At 44.0% G+C, this 24,473-nt stretch overlaps 2 protein-coding genes across 2 annotated transcripts in view; both read left to right on the top strand.

Annotated features, from left to right (window-relative positions):
• The first annotated feature begins 16,508 nt into the window (after positions 1 to 16,508).
• GNB1L (G protein subunit beta 1 like) overlaps positions 16,509 to 24,473 on the top strand; it is a 77,139-nt gene continuing 69,174 nt past the window's right edge. Inside the window, exons 1-2 of the mRNA XM_023725057.1 lie at positions 16,509 to 16,616; positions 16,898 to 16,992. The gene's annotated coding sequence lies outside the window, so the exon portion shown is untranslated. The remainder of the gene's footprint in view (positions 16,617 to 16,897; positions 16,993 to 24,473) is intronic.
• Positions 19,550 to 20,833, top strand: RTL10 (retrotransposon Gag like 10). Its single transcript, XM_004391354.2, is given in 4 exon segments — positions 19,550 to 19,832; positions 19,835 to 19,975; positions 19,978 to 20,193; positions 20,196 to 20,833. Coding segments are annotated over 4 exon segments (1,170 nt in total). The 3' UTR covers positions 20,726 to 20,833.

Below are 24,473 nucleotides of genomic sequence, written 5' to 3'. Positions count from 1 at the left end.
GGTTCAAACCACCAACCTTTTGGTTAGCAGCTGAGTGCAAACTATTTACACTACCCAGGGAACTACATTACATATAGGGGAACAATAATATAACAGATGGCTGGCTTCAGATCAGATAAAATTGTAGGTCAGAAGACAAAGGAACAGAATTTTTTATGTGCAGGTAGAAAAAAAATGTCAATCTAGAAATTGATGTACAGTAAAAATATTACTCAAAATTGAGGGTGAAATAAGGACATTTTCAGAGAAACGACAGCTAAGATAATTCCTTACCAGCAGATATGCACTACAAGAAATGCTCTAGGCCATTGTGCCAGCTGAAGGGATATTTTACCAGGAGGAAGTTTGAATTGAAAGAACGAAATGAAGAGTACTGGAAATTGTAAATATGTAGTAAATAAGAAATACTGTCTTTTTCCTTCTATTACTTTCTTTAAAAGACACTGGTTGCTTAAAACAAGAATGATAACAATGTACAGTGGGATTTATACAAATGTGAAATGTATGACAATAGTAAAATCATGATTGTAAATGGCATTATACAGTTGTAAGCTTCTTACATTTAATGTGATGTAGTACAATATTAACTCTAAGTAGATTATGATAAATTAAAGACGCATATTGTAGCTCCTAAAGCAACCATCAAATAAAATACAAAGAGGTACAGCTAAGAAGTCAATAGAGGAATTAAAATGGAATACTAAAAAATATTTGATAAACCCAAAAGAAGGCAGAAAAGAGTGAACAGAGGAATAAAAAGAAATAAATGGACGTCCTAGTTCACTGCATAGTGCCTGGGGTCTTAAAAGCTTGCAAGTAGCCATCCAAGGCACAACAATTGGTCTCTATTCACCTGTCACAACAGAGGAAGAAGGAGAGTCAGGAATAGGAGGAGGATATGGAATGTGTGGCTAATTGCCTACATGAACAACTGCCTCCCTTGCCATGAGACCAGAAGAACTGGATGGTGCTTGGCTACCATTACTGAACATTTTGATCAAAGATTCCATAGACAAATCCTGATCAAATGGGGGGAAATGCAGAACAGAATTTCAAATTCTCATGGACTCTAGACTTTCTGGAGCCATGGTGGGTGGACGTACCCTGGAACTACTGTCCTGAGATAATCTGTAAAGCTTAAACCAAAAATATCCCCTGAAGTCATCTTAAAACCAAACAATAGTTTAGCTTAACTAGTAAAAAAAGTCTGCCTTGAGCATTATGCTCTTTTAAGAACTATCTACATGGGATCAAAGTGACAACAGCAACTCGAAAGATTAAATAGGAAACTTAGAGGGCAGTGAGTTTATGTTAATGAGGAACAACTCAGAAAAGAAGGGTGAGAATAGCTGCACAACTCAAAGAATGTAATCAATGCCACTAAACTGTACATGTAGAAACAAACCGGTGTATGTTTTGCTGTATTTATTCTCAACAACAAGAACAAAATAAATAAAATTTAGAAAGGAAAAAAGAAAAAAGAACTCGTAATAAGCAGAATGGAATTAATAAGAATGTTGACACATTGTGAAAAATCTATGTCACTGAATAATCTGTGTAGAGATTGTTAAATGGAAACCTAATTTGCTGTGAAAACTCTCACTGAAAACACAATAAAATTAAAAAAAAAAAAGAAATAGATGGGACAAATAGAAAACAAATAGCAAACTGATAAACTTAAACCTAATCATACCAATAATTACATGAGTAAATGGACTCAACTCTCCAAGTAAAAGGCAGAAATTGTCATACTGTATGGAAAAAAACCAGCAGTTTTCAACTACATGTTGTCTATATGAGATAACTTTAAATATAAAGACACACATTCAGGTTGAAAGTAAACAGAGAGAAAAAGATACACAAGCCAAAGAGTAAACATTAAAAAGCTGATGTAGATTAATATCAAACAATGTAGACTTCAAGAGAAGGAATGTTACCAAAGATAAGGAGGGATGTTTCATAATGATAAAAGGCTCAATTAATCAGAAAAGCATATCATGAATGTGTATGTGCCTACTAACAGAGTTGCAAAATTAAAGAAATGGAAACTTCAAAAAGATATCTTGACAATTCCCCAAATATTTGGAAATTAAACAACACACTTATAAATAACCCAGGGGTCAAAGAGGAACACAAAAGAGAAGTAGGAAATTTTTTTTGAACTGAATGATGATACAAACAACACATCGTTATTTCTGAGATGCAGCTAAAACAGTGGTAAGAAGGAAATTTATAGCTTTAATACTTATGTTTGAAAAGAAGAAAGGTTTAAGATCCATGATCTAAGTAACCTCCTCAAGAAGTCAGAAAAAGAAGATAAAATTAAAACCGAAGTAAATATAAGGATGGAAATAATGAATACGAAAGTAGAAATCAATAAAATAGAAAACAAACAGTAGAGGAAATCAATGAAATAAAATGTTGGTTATTTGAAAAAAAAAAAAATCAAAGAATTACCAGTATCAGAGATGAAAGAGGAGACATTGTTATAGAGCACACAGGCATCAAAAGGATAGTAAGGCAATATTATGAACAAATTTAGTTTAATAAATTTGATAATTTAGATGAAATGGACAAATTCCTTTTTAAAAAATTGCCAAAACATACACAAGAAGAAGTAGAAAATATGGAGTCCTATATCTATTAATGGGATTAAATTATTCATTAAAAACCATCCAATAAAGAAAATTCCAGGCCCAGATGGTTTCACTGATGAATTTTATCAAAATTTAAAGAAGATATAATACCAATCTCACACCAATTATTTCAAAAAATAGAGGAGGAAGAAACACTTCCCAACTCATTTTATGAGGCCAGCATTACCCTGATATCAAAACCAGATGAAGTCATTACAAGAAAAGAAAATTACAAACCAGTATCCCTCAAGAACATAGATACAAAAGTCCTTAACAAAATATTAGTGAATTGAGCCCAGAAATACATACAAAGAATAATTCATATGACCATGTGGGATTTATCCCAGGAATGCAAGGTGGTTTAACATTCAACATTCAATCAATATAATTCACCACATTAACAGAATCAAAGAGAAAAATATCATGATTGTATTAATAGGTAGACAAAAAACATCTGACAAAATTCAACACTCATTTGTGGGGCGGGAGGGGAACTCTCAGCAAACAAGGACTAGAAGGAAACTCTCTCAACCTGATACAAAGGCATCCATAAAAAAACATACAGCTAACATCGAAAGACCAAACACTTTCCTCCTAACATTAAGTCGAGGATGCCCCCTCCTATCACTTCTTTTGAACTTTGTTACTGAAGGACTAGCCACTGCAATAAGACAAAAAATAGGCAGGCAGGCAGGCAGACAGACAGACAGACAAGTAGATAGATACAGACAGATACATAGATAGATAGCAAGGTAGATAGATAGATACAGGTATCTCCTGCTTTTCGAAAGTCCAGTTTATGCTACTTAGCTTTTACAAAAGACCTATATTAGTACCTGCTTTTGATAACCAAAATAAATTCAAAGAGGATTTTTGCTTTCACAAAAAAAGGTGAAAAGTGGAAATAACATTCAGCATTTGTTTTACAGCGAGCCATTGAAGAGGCAGCTTGCACCTCGAGCAGCATGAGTGGCGTTACCAAGTTCCTACCCTGGGAACTATACTCAACGTTCCTGCTTTTACTGTATGTTAATGTTATTTTAGTTTTCTGTATCATTTGGTAGGTTATTTTTGGGGTCTGGAAACGCTAAAAAATGTTTTCTCATGTGAATTAATCGTAATTGCTTCCTCACTTTATGCCATTTCAGCTTACAAAAGGTTTCATAGGAACATTCTTCTTTCGGATAGCGGGGAAACCTGTAGATAGATGTTATTGTTAGATGTCATCCAGGTGGTTCCGACTCACAGTGACCCTATGTATAACAGAACGAAACACTGCCTTGTCCCACACCATCCTCACAATTGTTGTTATGCTTGAGCCCACTGTTGCAGCCACTGTGTCAACCCATCTTGTTGAGGGTCTTCCTATTTTTCGCTAACCCTCTACCAAGCATGATGTCCTTCTCCAGGGACTGATCCCTCCTGGTAACACGTCCAAAGTATGTGAGATGTAGTCTTGCCATCCTTGCTTCTAAGGAGCATTCTGGCTGTACTTTTTCCAAGATAGATCTGTTCATTCTTCTGGCAGTCCATGGCATATTCAATATTCTTCACCAACACCATAATTCAAAGGTGTCAATTCTTCTTCAGTCTTCCTTATTCATAGTCCAGCTTTCGCATGCATATGAAGCGATTGAAAACACCACGGCTTGGGTCCAGCACACCTTAGTTTTCAAGGTGACACCTTTGCTTTTTAACACTTTAAAGAGGTCTTTCACAGCAGATTTGCCCAATGCAATGCATCATTTGATTTCTTGACTACTGCTTCCATGAGTGTTGATTGTGGATCTAAGTAAAATGAAATCCCTGAGACGTCAATCTTTTCTGCATTTATCATGATGTTGCTTATTGGTCCAGTTGTGAGGATTTTTGTTTTCTTTATGTTGAGGTGTAATCCATACTGAAGGCTGTGGTCTTTGATCTTCATAAGTAAGTGCTCCAAGTCCTCTTCACTTTCAGCAAGGAAGGTTGTGTCATCTGCATAATACAGGTTGTTAATGAGTCTTCCTCCAACCCTGAAGCCCCACTCTTCTTCATATAGTCTAGCTTCTTGGATTATTTGCTCAGCATACAGACTGAATAAGTATGGTGAAAGAATACAACCCTGATTCACACCTTTCTTGACTTTAAACCACACAGTATCCCCTTGTTCTGTTCAAACGACTGCCTCTTGATCTACGTACAGGTTCCTCATGAGTGAAATTAAGTGTTCTGGAATTCCCATTCTTAGCAATGTTATCCATAGTTTGTTATGATCCACACAGTTGAATGCCTTTGCATAGGCAATAAAACACAGGTAAACATCTTTCTGGTATTCTCTGCTTTCAGCCAAGATCCATCTGATAATCAGCAGTGATATCCCTTGTTCCATGTCCTCTTCTGAATCTGGCTTGAATTTCTGGCAGTTCTCTGTGGATGTACTGCTGCTGCTGCTTTTGAATGATCTTCCACAAAATTTTACTTGTGTGTAATATTAATGATACTGTTTGATAATTTTTGAATTTGGTTGGATCACCTTTGGAATAGGCATAAATACGGATTTCTTCCAGTCGGTTGCCCAGGTAGCTGTCTTCCAAATTTCTTGGCATAGACAAGTGAGCACTTCCAGCGCTGCATCCATTTATTGAAACATCTCAATTGGTATTCCTTCAATTCCTGGAATTTTGTTTTTCCCCATTGCTTTCAGTGCAGCTTGGACCTCTTCCTTCAGTACCATCCGTTCCTGATCATATGCTACTTCCTGAAATGGTTGAACACTGACCAATTCCTTTTGGTATAGTGACTCTCTGTATTCCTTCCATCTTCTTTTGATGCTTCCTGTGTCATTCAGTATTTTGCCCATAGAATCCTTCACTATTGCAACTCGAGGCTTGAATTTTTTCTTCAGTTCTTTCAGCTTGAGAAATGCCGAGCGTGTTCTTCCCTTCTGGTTTTCTAACTCCAGGTCTCTGCACATGTCATTATAATACTTTACTGTGTCTTCTCGAGCCGACCTTTGAAATCTCCTTTTCAGCTCTTTTACTTCATCATTTCTTCCTTTCGCTTTAGCTACTCTATGTTCAAGAGCAAGCTGCAGAGTCTCTTCTGACATCCATTTTGATCTTTTCTTTCTTTCCTGTCTTTTTAATGACCTCTTGCTTTCTTCGTGTATGTCCTTGATGTAGACAGATATGTACATATATGTATGTATACATACACACATCATATATATACATATATAACCAATAAGTTAATTTAGCAAGTGTTCAAGTACAATTCTATTTTTATACATGAGAAAGGACCAATTGGAAAATGAAATTTTAAAAAAATTCTAATTACAGTAGCATCAAAAAACATAAAATGCTTAGGGATAAATTTCACAAATACATGCAAACCTTTGAATTGAAAACTAAAAATTCCTGAAAGACATTGACAAAGACTTAAATAAATGGAAAGATATAAACTGTTCATGGATTGGAAAACTCAATATTGTTTTTTGTGTGTTTTAGGTAAATGTTTACAGCACAAATAAGTTTTTCATTCAAAAATTTATACACAAATTTGTGTGACATTGGTTGCAATCTCTGCAATGTATCAGCACTGTCCCCTTTTCCCTTTCCACCCTGGGTTTTCCATGTCCATTTGTCCAGCTTTCCTGTCACTTCCTGCCTTCCGGTCTTTGCTTTTGGGCAGGCATTGCCCATTTGGTCTTTTATACTTAATTGAACTAAGAAGCGCATGCCTCAGGTGTGTTATTGTTTGTTTTATAGATCTGTCTAATATTTGGCTGAAAGGCAGATTTCAGGAGTGGCTTCAGTTCTGAATTGGCAGGGTGTCCGGGAGCCATAGTCTCGGGGGTTCCTCCAGTCTCTGTCAGACCAGTAAGTCTGATCTTTTTTTGTGAATTTTAATTTTGTTCTACATTTTTCTCCCACTCTGTTTGGGATCCTCTTTTGTGATCCCTGTCAGTGAGGTTGGTGGTGGAGGCTGTGGTTCATGTGGTCCATTAGTCCTTTGGACTAATATTTTCCTTGTGTCTTTGGTTTTCTTCATTCTCCTTTGCTCCAGATGGGATGGGACCAACAGATGTATCTTAGATAGCTGCTTGCAAGCTATTAAGACCCTAGGCACTACTCACCAAAGTAGGATGTAGGACATTTTTTTTATGAATTGTGTCATGCCAATTGACCTAAATGTCCCCCAAGACCATGGTCCTGAGCCCTCAGCCCCAGTAACTCAGTCCCTCAAGGTATTTGGATGTGTCTAGGAAGCTTCTATGACTTTGCCTTGGTCAAGTTGTGCTGCCTTCCCCTATATTATGTTTTGTCTTTTCCTTTACCGAAGTTAACTTGTCTACTATTTAGTTAGTGATTTCCCCTCCTCACCCTTCCCCTCCCTCGTAACCATCAAAGATGTTTTTTTTTTCCTGTGTGTAAACCTTTTCTTGGGTTTTAATGATAGTGGTCTCACACAGTATTTGTCCTTTTGTGATTGACTTATTTCACTCAGCATAATGTCCTCCAGATTCATCCATGTTGTGAGATGTTTCGCGGATTCATCATTGTTTTTTATCATTGCGTAGTATTCCATTGTGTGCATGTACCATTCATTTGTTGATGGGCACTTAGGTTGTTTCCATCTTTCTGCTATTGTGAATAATGCTACAGTGAACATAGGTATGCATATGTCTATTTGCGTGATGGCTTTTATTTCTCAAGGATATATTCCTAGGAGTGAGATTGCTGGATCATATGGTATTTCTATTTCTAGCTTTTTAAGGAGATGCCATATTGTTCTCCATAGTGGTTATACCATTTTACACTTCCACTAGCTGTGCATAAGAGTTCCAATCTCCCCACAACCTCTCCAACATTTGTTATTTTCTGTTTTTTTGATTAGTGCCAGTAATGTCGGGGTAAGATGGTATCTCATTGTAGTTTTGCTTTGCATTTCTCTAATGGCTAATGATTGTGAGCATTTCCTCATGTGTCAGTTAGCTGCCTGAATGTCTTCTTTGTTGAAGTGTCTATTCATATCCTTTGACCATTTTTTAGTTGGATTTTTGTCTTTTTGTTGTTGAGGTGTTGTTGGATATGTTGTAGCCAAAATTTTTTCCCAGTCTGTAGGTTCTCTTTTTACTCTTGGTGAAGTCTTTTGATGACCATAAGTGTTTAATTTTTAGGAGCTCCCAGTTATCTAGTTTCTCTTCTGGTGTTTGTGCATTATTACTTATGGTTTGTATTGTATTTATGCCATGGATTAAGGCCCCTAGCATTGTCTCTATTTTTCCTTCCATGATCTTTATCGTTTTAGGTTTTACATTCAGATCTTTGATCCATTTTGAGTTAGTTTTTGTGTCTGGTGTGAGGTATGGGTCCTGTTTCATTTTTTTACAGATGGACATCAAGTTCTGCCAGCACCATTTGTTAAAAAGACTGCCTTTTCCCCATTTAATGGACTTTGGTCCTATGTGAAGAATCAGCTGACCATAGGTGGATGGATTTACATCTGGGTTCTCAATTCTGTTCCGGTAGTCTATGTGTCTGTCCTTGTACCAGTACCAGGCTGTTTTGGCTACCATGGCTGCATAGCAGGTTCTGAGATAGGTAGAATGAGTCCTCCTACTTTGTTCTTCTTCTTCAGTAATGCTTTGCTTACTCGGGGCCTCTTTCCTTTCCATATAAAGTTGGTGATTAGTTTTTCCATCTCATTAAAGAATGCTATTGGTAATTGGATCAGGATTGCATTACATCTGTAGATCGCTTTGGGTAGGACTGACATTTTCACAATGTTGAGTCTTCCTATCCATGGGCATGGTCCGTTTTTCCATTTATGTAGGTCGCTTCTGTTTTCTTACAATAGTTTTTTGTAGTTTTCTTTGTATAGGTCTTTTACGTTCCTGTTAGATTTATTCCCAAGTATTTTATCTTTCTCAGGGCTATTATAAATGGTATCATTTTCCTGATTTCCTTTTTGAAGTTCTCTTTGTTGGTATATAGGAATCCGACTGATTTCTGTATGTTCATCTTGTATCCTGCTGACTCTATTAGTTCCAGCAGTTTTCTTGTGGAACCTTTGGGGTTCTCTATGTATAGGATCATATTATCTGGGAATAGGGATAGTTTTACTTCTTCCTTTCCAATTTGGATGCCCTTTCTTTTATTTGCCTTATTTCTTTAGCTAGGACTTCCAGCACAATGTTAAATAGGAGTGGTGATAAAGGGCATCCTTGTCTTGCTCTCATTCGCAGGGGAAATGCTTTTGGCTCTCTCCACTGAGAATGATGTTGGCTGTTGGTTTTGTATAAAAAACGCATTGTCGTTGAGTTGATTCCAACTCATAGCAACCCTATAGAACAAAGTAGAACTGCCCCATAGGGTTTCCAAGGAGCAGATGGTGGATTCAAACTGCCAGCCTTTTGGTTAGCAGCCAAGCTTTTTAACAATTGTGCCACCAGGTCTCCTGGTTTTGTATAGATGCCCTTTATTATTCTGAGGAATTTCCCCTCTATTCCTATTTTATTGAGAGTTTTTATCATGAATGGGTGTTGCGCTTTATCAAATGCCTTTTCTGTGTCAATTGAAATGATCATGTAATTCTTTTCTTTTGTTCTATTTATGTGGTGGATTATGTTGATTGATTTTCTAATGTTGAACCATCCTTGCATACCTGGTATGAATCCCACTTGGTTGTGGTGTACTATTATTATTTTTTTTATGTGATGCTGAATTCTATTGGCTAGAGTTTTGTTGAGAATTTTTCCATCTATATTCATGAGAGATATTGGTCTGTAATTTTCTTTTTTTGTGATGTCTTTGCCTGGCTTTGGTATCAGGGTTATGCTGGCTTCACAGAATGAATTTGGGAGTATTCCTTCTTTTTCTATGCTCTGAAATAGTTTGAGTAGTACTGGTGTGAGCTCTTTGAATGTTTGGAAGAATTCTCCAGTGAAGCCATCTTGGCCAGGAGTTTTTTTTTTGGGGGGGAGTGTTTTGTGTTGCCTCTTCAATCTGTTCTCTTGTTATGAGTCTACTCAGATTTTCTATCTTAGCAAGTGTTAGTTTAGGTAGGTGGTATGTTTTTAGAAATTTATCCACTTTCTCTAGGTTCTCAAATTTGTTGGCATACAATTTTCCATAGTATTCTGTTGTGATCCTTTTTATTTCATTTGGGTCTGTTGTAATGTCCCCCATCTCATTTCTTATTTGGGTTATTTGCTTCCTCTCCTGTTTTTCTTTTTGTCAGTTTGGCCAATGGTTTTTTGACTTTGTTGATCTTTTCAAAAGACCAACTTTGGTCTTGTTGATTCATTCTACTGTTCTTCTGTTCTCTATTTATCTCTGCTCTAATCTTTACTATTTCCTTTCTTCTGGTGCACGTGGGCTTCTTTTGCTGTTCTCTATTTGTTCAAGTTGTAGGGCTAACGTTTTGATTTTGGCCCATTCTTTTTTGATGTGTGTGTTTATTGCTATAAATTGACCTCTGAAGAGTGCCTTTGCTGTGTCCTGAAGGTTTTGGTATGATGTGTTTTCATTCTAATTTAATTCTAGGAATTTTTTAAAATTCCCTCTTTGATTTCTTCTATTACCTGGTTGTATTTAAGCAAGGTGTTATTCAGTCTCCATGTATTTGATTTTTTTTCCTTGCTCTTCCTGTAGTTGATTTCTACTTTTATAGCGTTGTAACAGAGAGAATGCTTAGCATTATTTCAGTGTTTTGGATTTTATTGAGAGTTGCTTTGTGGCCTAAAATGTGGTCTACTCTGGAGAATGTCCCATGTGTGTTGGAAAATGTATACTTCCCTGCCATTGGATGGAGTGTTCTGTATATGTCTATGATGTCAAGTTGGTTGATTTTGGCCTTTAGATCCTCTGTATCTTTGTTGAGTTTCTTTCTAGATGTTCTGTCCTTTACCGAGAGTGGTATGTTGAAGTCTACTATTATTGTGGAACTGCCTATTTCTCTTTTCAGTGCTTTTAGAGTTTGATGTATTTTAAAATGTATTTTTAAATCCATTCCTGCCACTCTCTGTCTCTTTACAGGTGCATTTAAGCCATTTACATTCAGTGTGATTACAGATAGGTATGAGTTTATTGCTCTCATATTGGTGTGCTTTTTTGTGGTGCTGACATTTTCTTTGTTCCTCTTACTTTCCTGTGCTGAATTCCTTTTGTTTTGTGGATTTTTTTTTTTTTTGTTATTATAGATTTTGTGTTTACTGAGACTTTATCCTGTTTTTCTTTTTTATTCTGATGAGTATGTTTAACTTTCTTTGTGGTTACCTTGAAATTTACCCCTATCTTCCTAAGTTTGAGCCAGTCTTTTATTACTTGGTACCACCTTGACTTCCTCTCCATTTGAAAGTTTTATACCTACACCATTTATTTCCCCTTTTACTGTTTTGATGTTGTTGTCATTTACAGATTGACGTCTCTGTTTCCCTGTTTTAAGTATTTTAGCTTTATTTTATTATTGAGAGTTCTTCATCTAGGTTGGTGTGTGGCTGATGCTGTCCTGTGTTCTAGACTCCAGTTATTGTCTGATGTTCATGGTTCTCTAACCAAAGGACTCCCTTTAGTATTTCTTGTAAGTTTTGTTTGGTTTTTAGGAATTCCCTTATTTTCTGTTTATCTGGAAATGTCCTAATTTAGTCATTGTATTTCAGAGTTTTGCAGGATATATCATTGTTGTTTGGCAGTTTTTCTCTTTCAAGGTTTTATATATGTCATCACATTGCCTTCTTGCCTGCATAGTTTCTGCCGAGTAATCAGAGTTTAGTTTTATCATTTTCCCTTTGTAAGTGACTTTTCATTTTTCTTGAGCTACTGTCAGGATTGTGTCTCTGGTTTTGACAAGTCTGATTATGATGTGTCCTGATGACTTTCTTTTGGGGTCTATCCTATATGGGGTTCGTTGAACTTGGATGGTCAACTTTTCATCTTTCATGATATTTGGGAAGTTTTCTGCCAGCAAATCTTCAACAATGTTCTCTGTGTTTTCCATTTTCTCCCCGTTCTGGAACTCTGATCATGTGGAAATTTTCGCTCGTGATTGTGTCTCACATCATTCTTAGGTTTCTTCATTCTTTTCTCTGATTTTTCCTCAAAGTGGCATCCATGGATTTGTCTTCAATCTCGCTGATTCTGTCTTCCATTGTTTCAAATTTGCTCCTAAAACTTTCTATTGAGTTGTCCATTTCTGAAAGTTTGTTGTTTATCTTTAGGATTTCTAGTTGCTGTTTTTGTATGATTTCTAATTATTTACTTTGATGTTTTGTTCTTGTATTATTTTCCTGAATTCTTCTATTCCTTTGTCTGTGTTTTCCTTGATTTTGGCTATGTTTTTGTCGGTTTTGTCTGTGTTTTCCATGATTATGTCTATTACTTCCTTGGTTTTGTCTGTGTTTTCCTTGATCTCTTTCCTAGTCTCTTGGAGAACCCTAAATATTAGTCTTTTGAATTCCATATTAGATAGCTCCACTGCCTTTTCTTCTACCAGAAGGTCATCCAATTCTTTATTTTGGTCATTTGCTGAAGCCATCCTGTCCTGCTCTTTTATATGTTTTGATATTGTCTGCTGTCTCCAAGACATTAAGGTAGTATTTTCTTTATTTATTGATTGTAAGTCCGTTTGTTTCATCCTGCTTTTTTGTTTTGTTTTGATACATCAGGGTGTGTGGGCCAGGCATGCTTTGACAAACTGATTGTAAAAGTTACCTGAAATGAACTAGAATAGCCAAAACAATTTTGAAAAATGAAATCAAAGTTGGAAGACTTGATTTCAAGTCTGACTATAAAGCTACAATAATTAATACAGTATGTTCTTGGACAAAGGACAAAGATCAATGGAATAGAATAGAGGGTCTAGATGTAGAACCACATGTGTGGTAACTGGATGTTAACAAAAGTGCCAAGGTAATTCAATGGGGAAGAAAGTGTTTTTAGCAATGGTGCTAGAACAATGGGATGGTCATAAGGAGAAAAATAAACTTCAGCCTATAACTCCTATAAGGAGCCCTGGTTGCACAATGGTTAAGTGCTTGGCTGGTAGCCAAAAGGTTGGTAGTTCGAACCCACCAGCCACTCTGTGGAAGAAAAGACCTGGCGATCTGCTCCGATAAAGATTACAGTCTAGAAAACTCTATAGGACAGTTCTACTCTGTCTTACAGGGTCTCTGTAAGAGGGAATCGACTCGACAGCACACAACAACAACAACAACAACAAAAAACTCCTATAACTCACATCAAACACAAAAATTAATTCAAATTCATCATAGACCTACATGTAAAAGCAAAAATTATAGAACTTCTAGAAGTAAACTTAGGTGAAAATCTTCATGACCTTGAGGTAGCAAAGATTTCTTAGAGCACAACAAGCACCAGCCTCAAGAATTTTAAATGCTGCTTTTCAAAAGACATCACCAAGAAAATGAACAGGTAAGTGACAGACTGGGAGAAAGTATCTGCAATATCTACATCTGACAAAGACTGTTTGTGTATGCAAAAATTCTTCCAAATTAACAAAAGATGACAAACAACCAAATAAAAACGTGGGCAAAATATTTGTACAGATGCTTTCCAAAAGAAGATACACACATTTCAAATAAACACATGAAAAGATGCTCAACATCATTCAAATTCATCAGGGAAATGCAAATTGAAACCACAATGAGATAGCACTCCATACCTGCTGGAATGATTAAAATGAAAAGATTGGCAATAACAAGTGTTGGTGAGGATGTGGAGCAAGTAGAACCCTCATACACTGCTGGAGGAAGTATAAATTTTCCAGGTACTTTGGAAAGCTCTTGGCAGTTTCTTATAAAGTTAAATATGCCCTATTCTATGATCCGGCAAGTCCACTCCTCAATATTTACCCCTAAAAAGTGAAAACTTACACCCACAAAAAGAACTTGTTCAGTAATGTACATAGCAGCTTTACACATACTAGCCCCAAACTAGAAAGCACTCAAATGTCCATCAATAAGAGAATGGCTAAACAAATGATGCAGTCATGCAATGCGATAGTACACAGCAAAAAAAAGAAATGAGATACACGCAACCATACCATGGATGAATCTCACAAACATTATATTGATCCTGAGAGGCCAAACACAAAAAGAGTCCATACTGTAACATTACATTTGGCAGAAGTTTCAGAGGGGGCAAAATAAAGTTATGGGGTAGAAGTCAGAACAGTGTTTGCCTGTGAGGACTGGAGACTGACTAGAAGGGGACGTGAGGCCACTTTCAGGGTAATGGAACGTTATACAGCTTAATTGCGTGCGGTGGCGGTTAACATGTGCAAAACTCATGAAACTGTACTATGAAGACCTATGCATTTCATTGTATGTAAATCTTACCTCAATTAGGAAAAAAAAAGGAAACCCACGATGATGACACTGGTTTCTAATGGCACAAGGAACCCCAAGGGCACCAGGCTCTGGTGCCCAGTCCCCCAGCTAAGTTGGATGGGTCTCTGAAGCATCCATGTTCATCATGTAGGGTACAATCCCACTGGAAGGGCAAGAAAGAGATCACTTTCTGGAAAAGGACACAGGCCTCTGAGAAGGCTCCAACGGACTCAGCTCTGCATTTTTAGGGCAACTTCTGGTAGGGTGACAAGGTGGGTAGCTGAACAAGAGACCCTGACATTCCTGGCTCTAGGGGAGGCTCTCACGCAGATCCAAATGCAAGGAGCACAGGCAGGCTCAAGAGGCTGACAGTCCTCCAGTAGCTGGCATCACCTCTCCTGGGCTGCTTGTCCCTGTTACCTTACTGACCCTGGCTCTGGGGGCTGCAGTGCTGACAATAATCCTAAACACTTCAGAGCCAATGTCTTGGCTCCAGTGTTCTCTGCCTGACCACTGTCTCTGGGCCTCTCAGTTCAAGCAGTTACATCCAGCACCTTACCAGTTGGGGCACTTCCCAAGAAGGAGCTATGGGCTGGGTAGCGTCTCCCAAGCTTGCCATTTCTCAGGCAAGTCTCAGCCTTCATGAAGCTGTTTCTTCATCTGTGAAATGGGCTGTTTTCTGCCTCATCATCAGAAGAGAACCTTGTCACATGCTGGGCACTTGGTGGGCTCTCAGCAAACTTAGCTCATTCCATTGTGTGGGTGAAAAGGCAATGTGGGGCCCTGTTAGGGATCTAGCCTACAGAGAAGCTAAAAAGCATTTTTAAAAATATACATAGAAGATAGCCTGAAAAAAATAAATAAATAAACAATGTGGACCCAAAAATTTCTTTTCTGATGGGTCGGCCCACTTGGATTAGTCTTTTGCACAACCCCTGCTGGCTCTCTGCTGATGGGCCCTGAGTTGGCCTGAGCTATCTAGTGCCTGAGGTAAGCCAAATTCTCAGGAACTCTCCCTCTCCTTTGAGGGAGGAATTTTAAATTATCAGGTCAATTAGAAAAGATACAACTGAAAAATCCAAATTTCATTCACACTTCAAGGAGGTGTTTCCTGGCTGAGTGCCACTTTTATTATTTTTGGCCCAGGCGGCTGGAAGCCCCATAGACCCGGCGAAGGTACAATGTGATCTTTGAGTCTCATTTCAAGGATCAAAGTGAGTGAGTTTGGTGTAAATGCAGATAACATTTCAGAGACCGTTTCATGAAAGGAGTCACTAGACCAGGGCAGAAAGGGAGCTGCTGTGTTTCCTGTGTGTTTGCCTTGAGAAGCATTATTTTCCGGTAAATTCTGCTGCCCACGGCCCCAGTGATTCCTGGCCTGCATCCAGGCACTTAACTCATGGGACACTAGGTCCTAGGCTGGGGGCGGGTCACCTTTCCCCTTGTAAGGGGCTGGCACCCTCTCTCATCTCTTGTCCAGGCACCATAGAGACGTGGGGAGGTGGTGTGGGCGGTCCCTGTGTCCATGAAGAGCACCCAGCCTCAGCCTCTACTCACTTTTCCAAAGTCTCTGGGTACTGACTGGGCACGCCACTCCTGAGTGGCAGGCCTGGGCTGGGCACAGCCCTGTGGGGAGGCTTTGGCAGCCTGCCCTCATTGTCCTCACTGGGTCCGGCCTCACCAGGTCTAGCACAGAACCAACCCACCCACGATGAGAAAACCTACAGGCTTCTCACCAACCACCCCTCCACAGGTCCTCGCCCACCAGCCCCTAGGCATGCAGGTGGAGGGTCCTTGCGGCCAGCCGGGCCCTGCCCTCTCACTCCTGGGCTGGAGATGTAGAACCAGTCCCTAATGCCTGAGGTCTGGTATGAAGGCTCATTAGGAGGTTTCCAGCAGCCGGCACTGGGTGGTGAGAGACTTTGCTGGCATGCCATCCAAGTTACGCTAATGAGGCATGTACACCCAGCCAACCCAAGCCCCTGTAGACACTCTATGTCCAAATCCTCCTTGATGGCCTCAGCATCCCTATGCTTGGCCCAGCATCCCTCTTGCCGCTCAGTAGCCACCTCCCCCCACCCCTGCAATGCCCACAGTCCCCAGCTGACTCGAGGGCACTAACCGCAGGCTGAGGCAGCATTGCCTCTTCATCTCGGCGAGGGCCGGGTGGTAGCCGAGGACGTACCACAGCGCTTCCCGCCATCTCTTAATTCCGCAGACCCAGGGCATTCCTGCCCCTTCCGCCAGCCACCTCCCACCGCCCACCTCTGGGATCAGGGCGAGGGGCAAGAAGCAGAAGCGCGGTGCAAGCCGGGCCCTTCTGCGCCTGCGCACGCGGCTCCGCGGCTCTGCGGCATCGGGCGCGGCGCCGGGCTAGGCGCGCGCTCCCATCACCCCCCGCGCCGTGCTGCCGCGCTGGTACGGCCCGGGAGCGCCTGCGTGGCCGTGGGCCCCACTGCTCACAGCGCAGGCGCGGTGGGGTGAGCGCGCGCGGGCGCGGCCTGGCTGGGAGGCTGTCGCGGGACGCGCCGGGAGCTAGCGCTGGGTGTAGGGGCGGCCGCGCGCACGCAGGGGGTGTAGAGGCACGGCGCTGCCTGGACGCGGTCGCTACGCTGCTCGGAGCTGGTGTCGTGGACTGTGGCCTGCGGGTTAGTGGGGCCGGGGGAGTCGGGCGGCCGGCGGGAAGAAAACCCCGTAGCAAACCCGAGATCATGCCCCTCCGCCACGCCCCAATTCCCTGTCCGCGGAGAGGGCGCTCGGAGCCCTCGGCCTGGTCCCCGGTTCCCTGCCGGTTGGCGAGACTCAGTTTCTCGACCACCTTCGGGGAATGGGAGGGCGCCTAGAGACATTTTCGGGCCTCTCCCCCTGTCTCGGGAGGTCGTGCCCGCGCTCCATCTCACGGCGGCCGATCTTGTTCTCCACTTTCTAGGTGGCGCGTGGACTCGCCCTCGGAGGGAGACCCATGCGCACTGTCTCAGGCTGTAGTTCCGTGGACCCTCTTCGCCGCACCTCGGGTGGCTGCAGGTAGGTGGGCTTCTTGATGCGGTGGGGCTTGTGAGCTCGTATCCCCAAGGTTTCCTGCATGGCGGTTGCCGGGGTGCAGGGGTCTGCCCTTAACTTGGTGTGAGGCTTTCTCGGTAAGTCTTTACTCCCGAGGCTCCTGGGTCTCCGAGCGAAGAACGCTGCAGCGTTCCAGGTGCTGCCTTTGGCTTTGCCGAGGAAAACACGCCTGCGTCGCGGTATCTGCTCCTTTAATAGAGCGCTGTCTAGTCCAGGAGAAGGGCCGAAATTCTACAATGCCAGGCTGGATGGGGAGAGAAGCGGGAGACCAACAGACTGATCTGTGAGGGAGGCTGGGATGGCCAAGGTTCTCCAAGTGGTGTTCTCCAAGTGGTGAGAGTCAGGCCCAGGCTTAAGAAGGCTCAGTCGGAATCAGGGCTGGCTGGCGCAGGGGAGCCTTTTCCCTGAGGCTGCAGGGAACACGCAGGCATGCTTGTGAGTCGGCAGGGTGACAGCTAAAGTCTGAATGAGGGAGGAAAGTCGGGACTGGGAGAAAGGGAGGGCAGAGACCTGGGTAAACTGCCTAACCTCCAAATGAGGCCTGGATCTGTGATCACTGCCTTTTCAGTAAGGGACTGGATTGGACTCAGGAGTAAATCTACTCACATGCTGCCCTGTGGGGCACTGCTGCCAGTAGGCACTGGTGTATTCTTTTCTTGTTGTGAGGTGGGAAGCTAGGGTCAAGGGTTGTGATTTCTGGTGGAAGACCTCTCAGAGTGGGGGGATGTACCTGAGAGGTTCCAGAATGATTGGATGGCAAAGGGTGCTGGTGGCCTTGGCAACTTCCAGTTCTTCAGATCCCCCTGTGAGGTGCTAGGCAGGAAGACCCATATAACTGTACCTTCCTGGGGAACTCACCCTGATGGGGGTAGGTGAATGCATAGGAAATTGCACGAAGGCATGTACAACCCATGATGCCCCTGGGTGTGAGCTGGAGGAGCACTGGGCTACGTGTGCAGAGGTTGTTGGAAAAATTGCACGTGGAGGCCATGAGTGCGCTGGCTTTGCAGCAAGATTGGGGAGGTGGCTACAGCCAGGCTGGGCAGTGTGAGAGGAGGAGGGCTTCATGCACTGGAAGTGAACTGTAGCTGTGATGGAGCCTCTTTTCCCAGTCTGGATTTCTTTGGAGTGCTTACATGGAGGAGAGGCGCAGGTCTGGCGCCTCGAGAAGGGCTGTCCAGGCCCTGTGCATGAATGACTTTGGAGTGGTGAGAGAAGGTGCAGCAAGGGGGATTCCAGGGTTTTACACTTAGGTGAGGGTGGAGGAGCAGGATCTTTTCTATCTGCCTGGGGAGAGGAGGGAGGTGATCCTGGTGCAGGAGTGGCATTGCCTGCAGGTGGACTGCAGTGGGGAGAGGGCAGTCTGGAAAGCATTGGAGGAGGGGCAACAGGAGGAAGAGAGACCAGGCGGGACCTGTTTACTCCGTCCTTCAGTCAGGGATGCAGTTAGCACCTGCATTGTGCCTGGTGCTGTGCAGAGTACTTGGAAAGAGGGGCTGAAACGGAAAAGAATCTTATGACACGTTCTGTGTACTTCACGAGCTTACAGTGTTTGGGGAGTCCAGGTGTCTACTTCTCAGCTGACTGTGAACCGTAGTTTATAACTTGCATGATGTGTAGTGATTAAGCATGTGGTTTCTGGATCCAGACTCAACTGCTCCACCACTTCCTGGCTGTGTGGCCGCAGATGAGTTACTTCACCACTCTGTGCCTCCCTTTCTAAGTGGTTACAGTGGTGATAATAGCGCCAGCCTCATCAGGGCATCATTGGTGTTGGGCACAAATTGAGTCCTCAGTGAAATGTCACTTTTACTGTTCTCCTTAGGGAGCCCTGGTGGTACAGTGGTTAAATGCTCGGCTGCTAACCAAAAGGTCGGCAGTTTGAACCCATTCGTGGCTCTGTGGGAGAAGAGACCTGGTAATCCGCTCCTGTAAAGATTACAGTCTAGAAAACCCTGTGGGGTAGTTCTGCTCTGTCATAGAGGGTCACTATGAGTTGGAATAGACTTGAGATTCCTTGATAGCCCAGTTGAGAGGTTTCAAGGAAACATAGGGGGTGCCAATCCTGCCCCCTTTCCTTCTCCTGGGATTGACAGCATCTGCCATACCCTTGCCCTTGAACTGTCACAGGCAGCATTTGCCTGCCTACCCTCCTAGGGCAGGCCCACTCAGCTCTCCTGGCACCAGGGGCTTGCCTGCTTGCTGCCTCCTCCTGCCAGCCCTGTGAGGATGACTGGGCCTCGTTCCTGTCCTTCCCCACCTTCTTTTTGGACAGATTGCCTGGGATGTTGGCCTGCATCTGACAGTTCCATCAGCTCTTCTCAGCTCTCCTGAGGCCGCAGCTGTTAGCACCCCATCCTCATCACTTGCTTGGAGCAGCCTGGGTCTGCCACACCCCTGCTCAGCCAATCTCTGTCCTGTCTCATCCTTTGTTGCTGCTTTTGTCCATGCCTTCCCACCTTGCGCCACCATCTCTCTCTTCCTTCTTGTAGTTGGTGTGGCAACTCCAACAGCTCCCAGCATGCCTCGTGGCTGGCACCATGAGCAAGGCCCTCGTCATCCCATTCGGGCAGCAGCCAGTTACGCCACTGCGCACCCTTGGCAGCTGGTGGACTGTGCTTCTAATGGGGTCACGTACACCCCGCTTGTGGATCCCTGGATTGAGCAGCTGTGCTGTGGGGACTCTGAGTGCATCCGCACAGCTGTGGAGCAGAAGATTGTAGCGAGCAGCGCCCCTGGTGGTGAGCCCGCAGAGAGGGGCCTTCCCGTTGCACGCCTGCCCATCCTGCAGCCCCACGGGGTGGACTTTGGGTACCGGGCGCTGACCCAGGCACCTTTGACAGCTCCCCATGGCTGCTGGACCGCTTTCTGGCCCAGCTGGGAGATGACACATCGTTCTGCTTCAAGCACTACCAGGATAGCCTCAGCTGAGTCTGCGACATTCTTGGGTATGGACGGGCTGGGTCTGGGCCTGGGCTGCCTGCTACCTCAATGCCGGCCTGCCTACGCTTGACGATTACAAGCTCTTCTGCCAGGATCTTGAGGAGGTGATCCAAGACCCACACAGTTTTGCGGAGTACCGTGCTGCAGTGCCCTGGGCCCTACCCCTACCCCTGGCCTTGAGCCAGCCGCCAGTGGCCCCGCGGCTGCCTGCGGTAAGGCAGTACTAGCTCGATTCTCAGAAGCCCTGGCTTTCAACATGGGTGCTCCTCCTGGGCCTGTCCCAGCCGCTTTGGCCACCCCTGCTGTTTTTGCTTCTAACTCAGCATCCAGAAATGCTCTGCCTGAGCAGCAGCTGGCCAAGAAAAACAGCCCTGGGCCCGTGGAGCACCCTGCCTTGTCCGATTCTGCAGGTGGCACCGATTCCATTCCTGTGGGACCCACCTCCCAGCTAGAGGAGATAGCCCCTGTACTTCCAGAATCTGCTAAGCCCCTTGCACAGCATCCACATCACCCAGGGGGTCCAGCACCACAGAAGACAGGAGGTTTCTGAGAGCAGGGAAACCTGGACGCATCCTTAGGTTCCACACAAGAGGCAGTGGATGCTCTGGAGACCCCAGGAGAACTATCGTTATCTACTGTTCCCAAACCGGCAGCCCTGGACTATGAACATGGCCCAGGCGGGTGCAGCACTAGCCCTCAAGATAAAGTGGCCTACTTAACCAAGGAGTCCCCTGGCCCCGGCAGGACAGAGTGACATTGCCATATGACTCCAGACATGTGGAGCCCTAATGCTGCTGGGGTGTTGCACTATCTGCTGGCCCTGCTCCTAGGTGAGGAGTTGCACTTGTTTGGGGCCCTGCCCTATCTGAGCAAAACATCCCCTGACTCCCCTGGCAGCAGAACGTTGGCCTGTGCCCTAGCCTCCACTTCCCCAACAGTCCAGGGGGCCGCCTCCCACTGTGTTCTTAGCTATGTACCCACATCTCACCTGGGAGTGCCATCTCACCCAGGCTGTTCCTCCTAGTTGGATGGAGTTCTTTAAATCAGTTGCCATCAGATGATTGCACCATCCTGCGCCCCCGCAAATTGTACCCTCTCTTGATACTTCTCAACATTGGCAGGCACTGGTCTGGGGCTACCCTGCTTGTCCTGTTTGGATCTACCCTCTCCCCCTTCTCTGCTCCCTGTGATCTCTGTCCTCTTGGCTGGAATTTAAGAAGGCTTTATGGAGGAAATGGCCACTTTGATCCTTTAATACGAGTGGGATGGCACCTTGGCAGAGAAAGATGAGTCCCTGGGGGTTTACCAGCAGCACAGGCCAGTTGGGATGGAGGAAGGTGGGATGCAAGCCCCCTTGCCAAGCTCGCTCTAGGTAATTTCCCTTTCTGGGTGTTCGTAACATTCTGGAACCCTGGTGGCACAGTGGTTAAGAGCTATGGCTGCTAACCAAAGGTCAGCAGTTCGAATCCACTGGCTGCTCCTTGGAAACCCTATGGGGCAGTTCTGCTCTGTCCTATAGTGTCAGTATGAGTTGTAATCGACTCAATGGCAATGGATTTTGGTTTGGATATTTAACATCCTAGTCAGAGCTGGCTTTCTTCCGAAGTTGGCATGGTTTTTTTATATCAGTGCCTTTGCATGTGCTGTTGTGCTGCCCTCTCCACTTTCTGCTATTTAGCAATCCCTGTCCTCACCTGTGTACTCCTTTACGCATGGCTGGTTCAGCACTTAAAACCCTAATAATGTAAACACTTGTATCTCCCTGGTAGACTGTGAGCCTCTAGGGCAGGGCTCTGTCTTAGCTTTGTGTAGTTGGTGCACAATTGGTGCTCATTAAATGTGTGTTGGATCAACAGCTGAGTCTGATGTGGTTGTTTCATCAGTGGGAACATTGTTCCCATTCTATCTATCAGGAGCAAAGGCCCCAGCTGCAGGCATCCGCAGTCAGGATTGTTTCTGGTGGGGACTTTGAAGACCAAAAGGTCTGGTTGAAGGAGTTGGGGCTAAATAGGTAGGAAAGAAAAGTTTGGCAGGTGGAGGGTGCCCTTGAGACTGACTTCCCAGAGCTGGAGATGAGGTGAGGAGCAGGCAGCAGACTCTTGCTGTGAGGCCCAGGGCCCAGAGGATTGGAATGAAGAAAGACCTGTTCTATACAAGATGGGTTTTCTAATAATGAAAGCGGAGCACGGAGGCTCCCTCAGGCCAAGTTTAACACAGGATGGGGGTGCATCCGCCTGCTCCGTGTGCAGGGTGCCTACCCCGAGGGGCGACTGGGCAAGAATTTCAAACTCTTTCAATTTTACAATTATAAAAACAAACAACAAAAGAGAAAACCTTCCTGGAAAGTAGGAAGAAAAACTAAGAAACGAACTGGAAATAAAACTAGTTATTTTGGGGAAAACAATAATAAGCAAACATCTGTTAAAAATTTTTAAGAAAAACAAGTTGTTGAGATTATTTGGTAACTGTCAAAAAGGCTCTGGGTTCAGATGGTTTTATGTGTGAGTTACTTTTAGACACAGATGCCTTGCAGGTAAAACTGTTGCAAATCTTAGAAGTAGGTGAGGAGCTATTTTTAGGAAGCTAAATAACTGATAGCAGAACAACCAAGCTGAAGAAGAAAACAATGCACAGTCTTAATTTTGATCAGATGTGGGAAATCCTGATGTTCTGCCCTAGCGCCGGTGCCTCAGTGCTGGGTTGCTGCGCTGCACCTGCAGAGCAGGATGCATCCCCCTCTATTGCTCAGGTCTAAGCTCTCTTTTTCAGGCCCAGGACAGACTGCTTTCCCCCTGCCATGTCTGTGGGTCTGGTATTAGCGACCAGGGCCCTTGGGTTGAGCTGTTAAGCAGCTCTGGCAGTAGAGTTTGGGGTGCTGTCTGGGTTGGATGGCTCTCCATCCCTTAGTTGATCCCTCACTATCTTGCTGGCTTCTGCCTGGGCTGCCTTTCCCCATCTTCATTTAGTAAACGTCAAGTGAATACTTGATTGAGAATTGAGAGGATGGGAGGGCTCTGGCCTGGTCTTCCACACAGGAAGTGCATCCAGTGGTGCAGAATGATGGCATGTCTCCAGCCTGTGGTGGTGCCTTGCCTTCTGGCAGATGTGGTAACCTAGCTGCTTTCTTGTTTCTTGGGGGAGAAAAAGTACAAAGGGCAAGAGAGGAGGCTCTACTCCTGGCGAGTGGGAGGACGGTCCTTTGGACCATTCGCCACTCCCAGGTAGTAAACAAGCCAGCACTGGTCACAGGCAGAGGACCCGGAGGATGGGTGCTCTGGACATTCCAGGGGAGCAGCAGAGCCTGGCAGGGCCTGCCACCTTCCAGCTCGTCATGTCTGTCCCTCTCTGCCCCTGAAAATACCTAGAGATTTTCTCTCTTGGGGGTAGGACATGGCAGGCACTATGGGAATGTTTTTAAAGTACCTGTCTCCAAGGAATATTCTACAAAAGGAAGTACTGAGGACAAGGACCTATGAAATATTGAAACATAAACTGCAGTAATTAAGGTAGTTGGACATTGGTGTGGACAGGTGAACAGAGGAGCACAGAGAACTTTGAAATAGAGCTAAATAAAGATGGGAATTGAATGCTTGCTAAAGGTGTTTCAAATTAATGGGGGTAAAATTCAATAAAAGAAGATGAGACAACTGGTCAGCCATCTGAATAACAGTAAAACGAGACCTCCCTCACGCTTTATACCAGCATGTATTCCAGGTGGATTAAAGATTTCAACATTAAAAAACTCATAGAAGTACTACAGGGAAATATGGGTGAATTTTTTTTTTTTTGCCTGTGTTGTTTTGTGCTGTCACTTCCCACCCATGGCGACTCCATGTGTTACTGAGTAGAACCACTTCATAGGGTTTTCTTTATAGAAGCAGATTACCAGGACTTTGCTTCCGCAGTGCTGCTGGGTGAGTTTGAACCGCCAACCTTCTCGTTACCAGCTGAGTGCAAACCGTTCATGCCACCCATCAGGACTTGAAGAGTTTTAGATCCCCAGAATTGCTGAAGGTACGGAGAAACAGTTTTCTTATCCTGTTGGTGGGTGTATAAAATACTGTACTTTGACCGCATAAAAGTTGGAGGAGTGTGTACCCTGATCACTGCCTAAGTTCATGAGGGATCATGTCCAGGGATGTTTGCTACATGGTATCTGAGGTGTCGGGGTGTCTGGACTGAGCTTGGTCGTATCTTACCTCCTCTACTGATAAGCTGAGGGTCCTTGGTGTCACCTAACCTCTCTGAGCTGTTAAAATAGTTTCTACCTCACAGGGTGGTTGGGAGGGTTGAATGAGATAATGCCCGTACAGTGTTTGTCACGGGCCAGACTCTGGTAACTGCCCAATGGATGTTCCTCCATCCTTAACAGCAAAGCTCTGGAAACAGCCCAAAGTACATCAGCAGGAACAAAGTCAATAGAGATGCTACCCTGTTGCACCAGTCAGGATGAGCCAGGTTGTGCTGGAGTAACAAACCCCCAGCATCTCAGCCATCGACAA

The sequence above is a fragment of the Trichechus manatus genome, unplaced genomic scaffold (assembly GCF_000243295.1).
Source record: "Trichechus manatus latirostris isolate Lorelei unplaced genomic scaffold, TriManLat1.0 scaffold00282, whole genome shotgun sequence".
Lineage (NCBI taxonomy): Eukaryota > Metazoa > Chordata > Mammalia > Sirenia > Trichechidae > Trichechus > Trichechus manatus.
The sequence above is the reverse complement of the archived record's forward strand: the minus strand, read 5'-3'. Positions and strand labels throughout refer to the sequence as shown.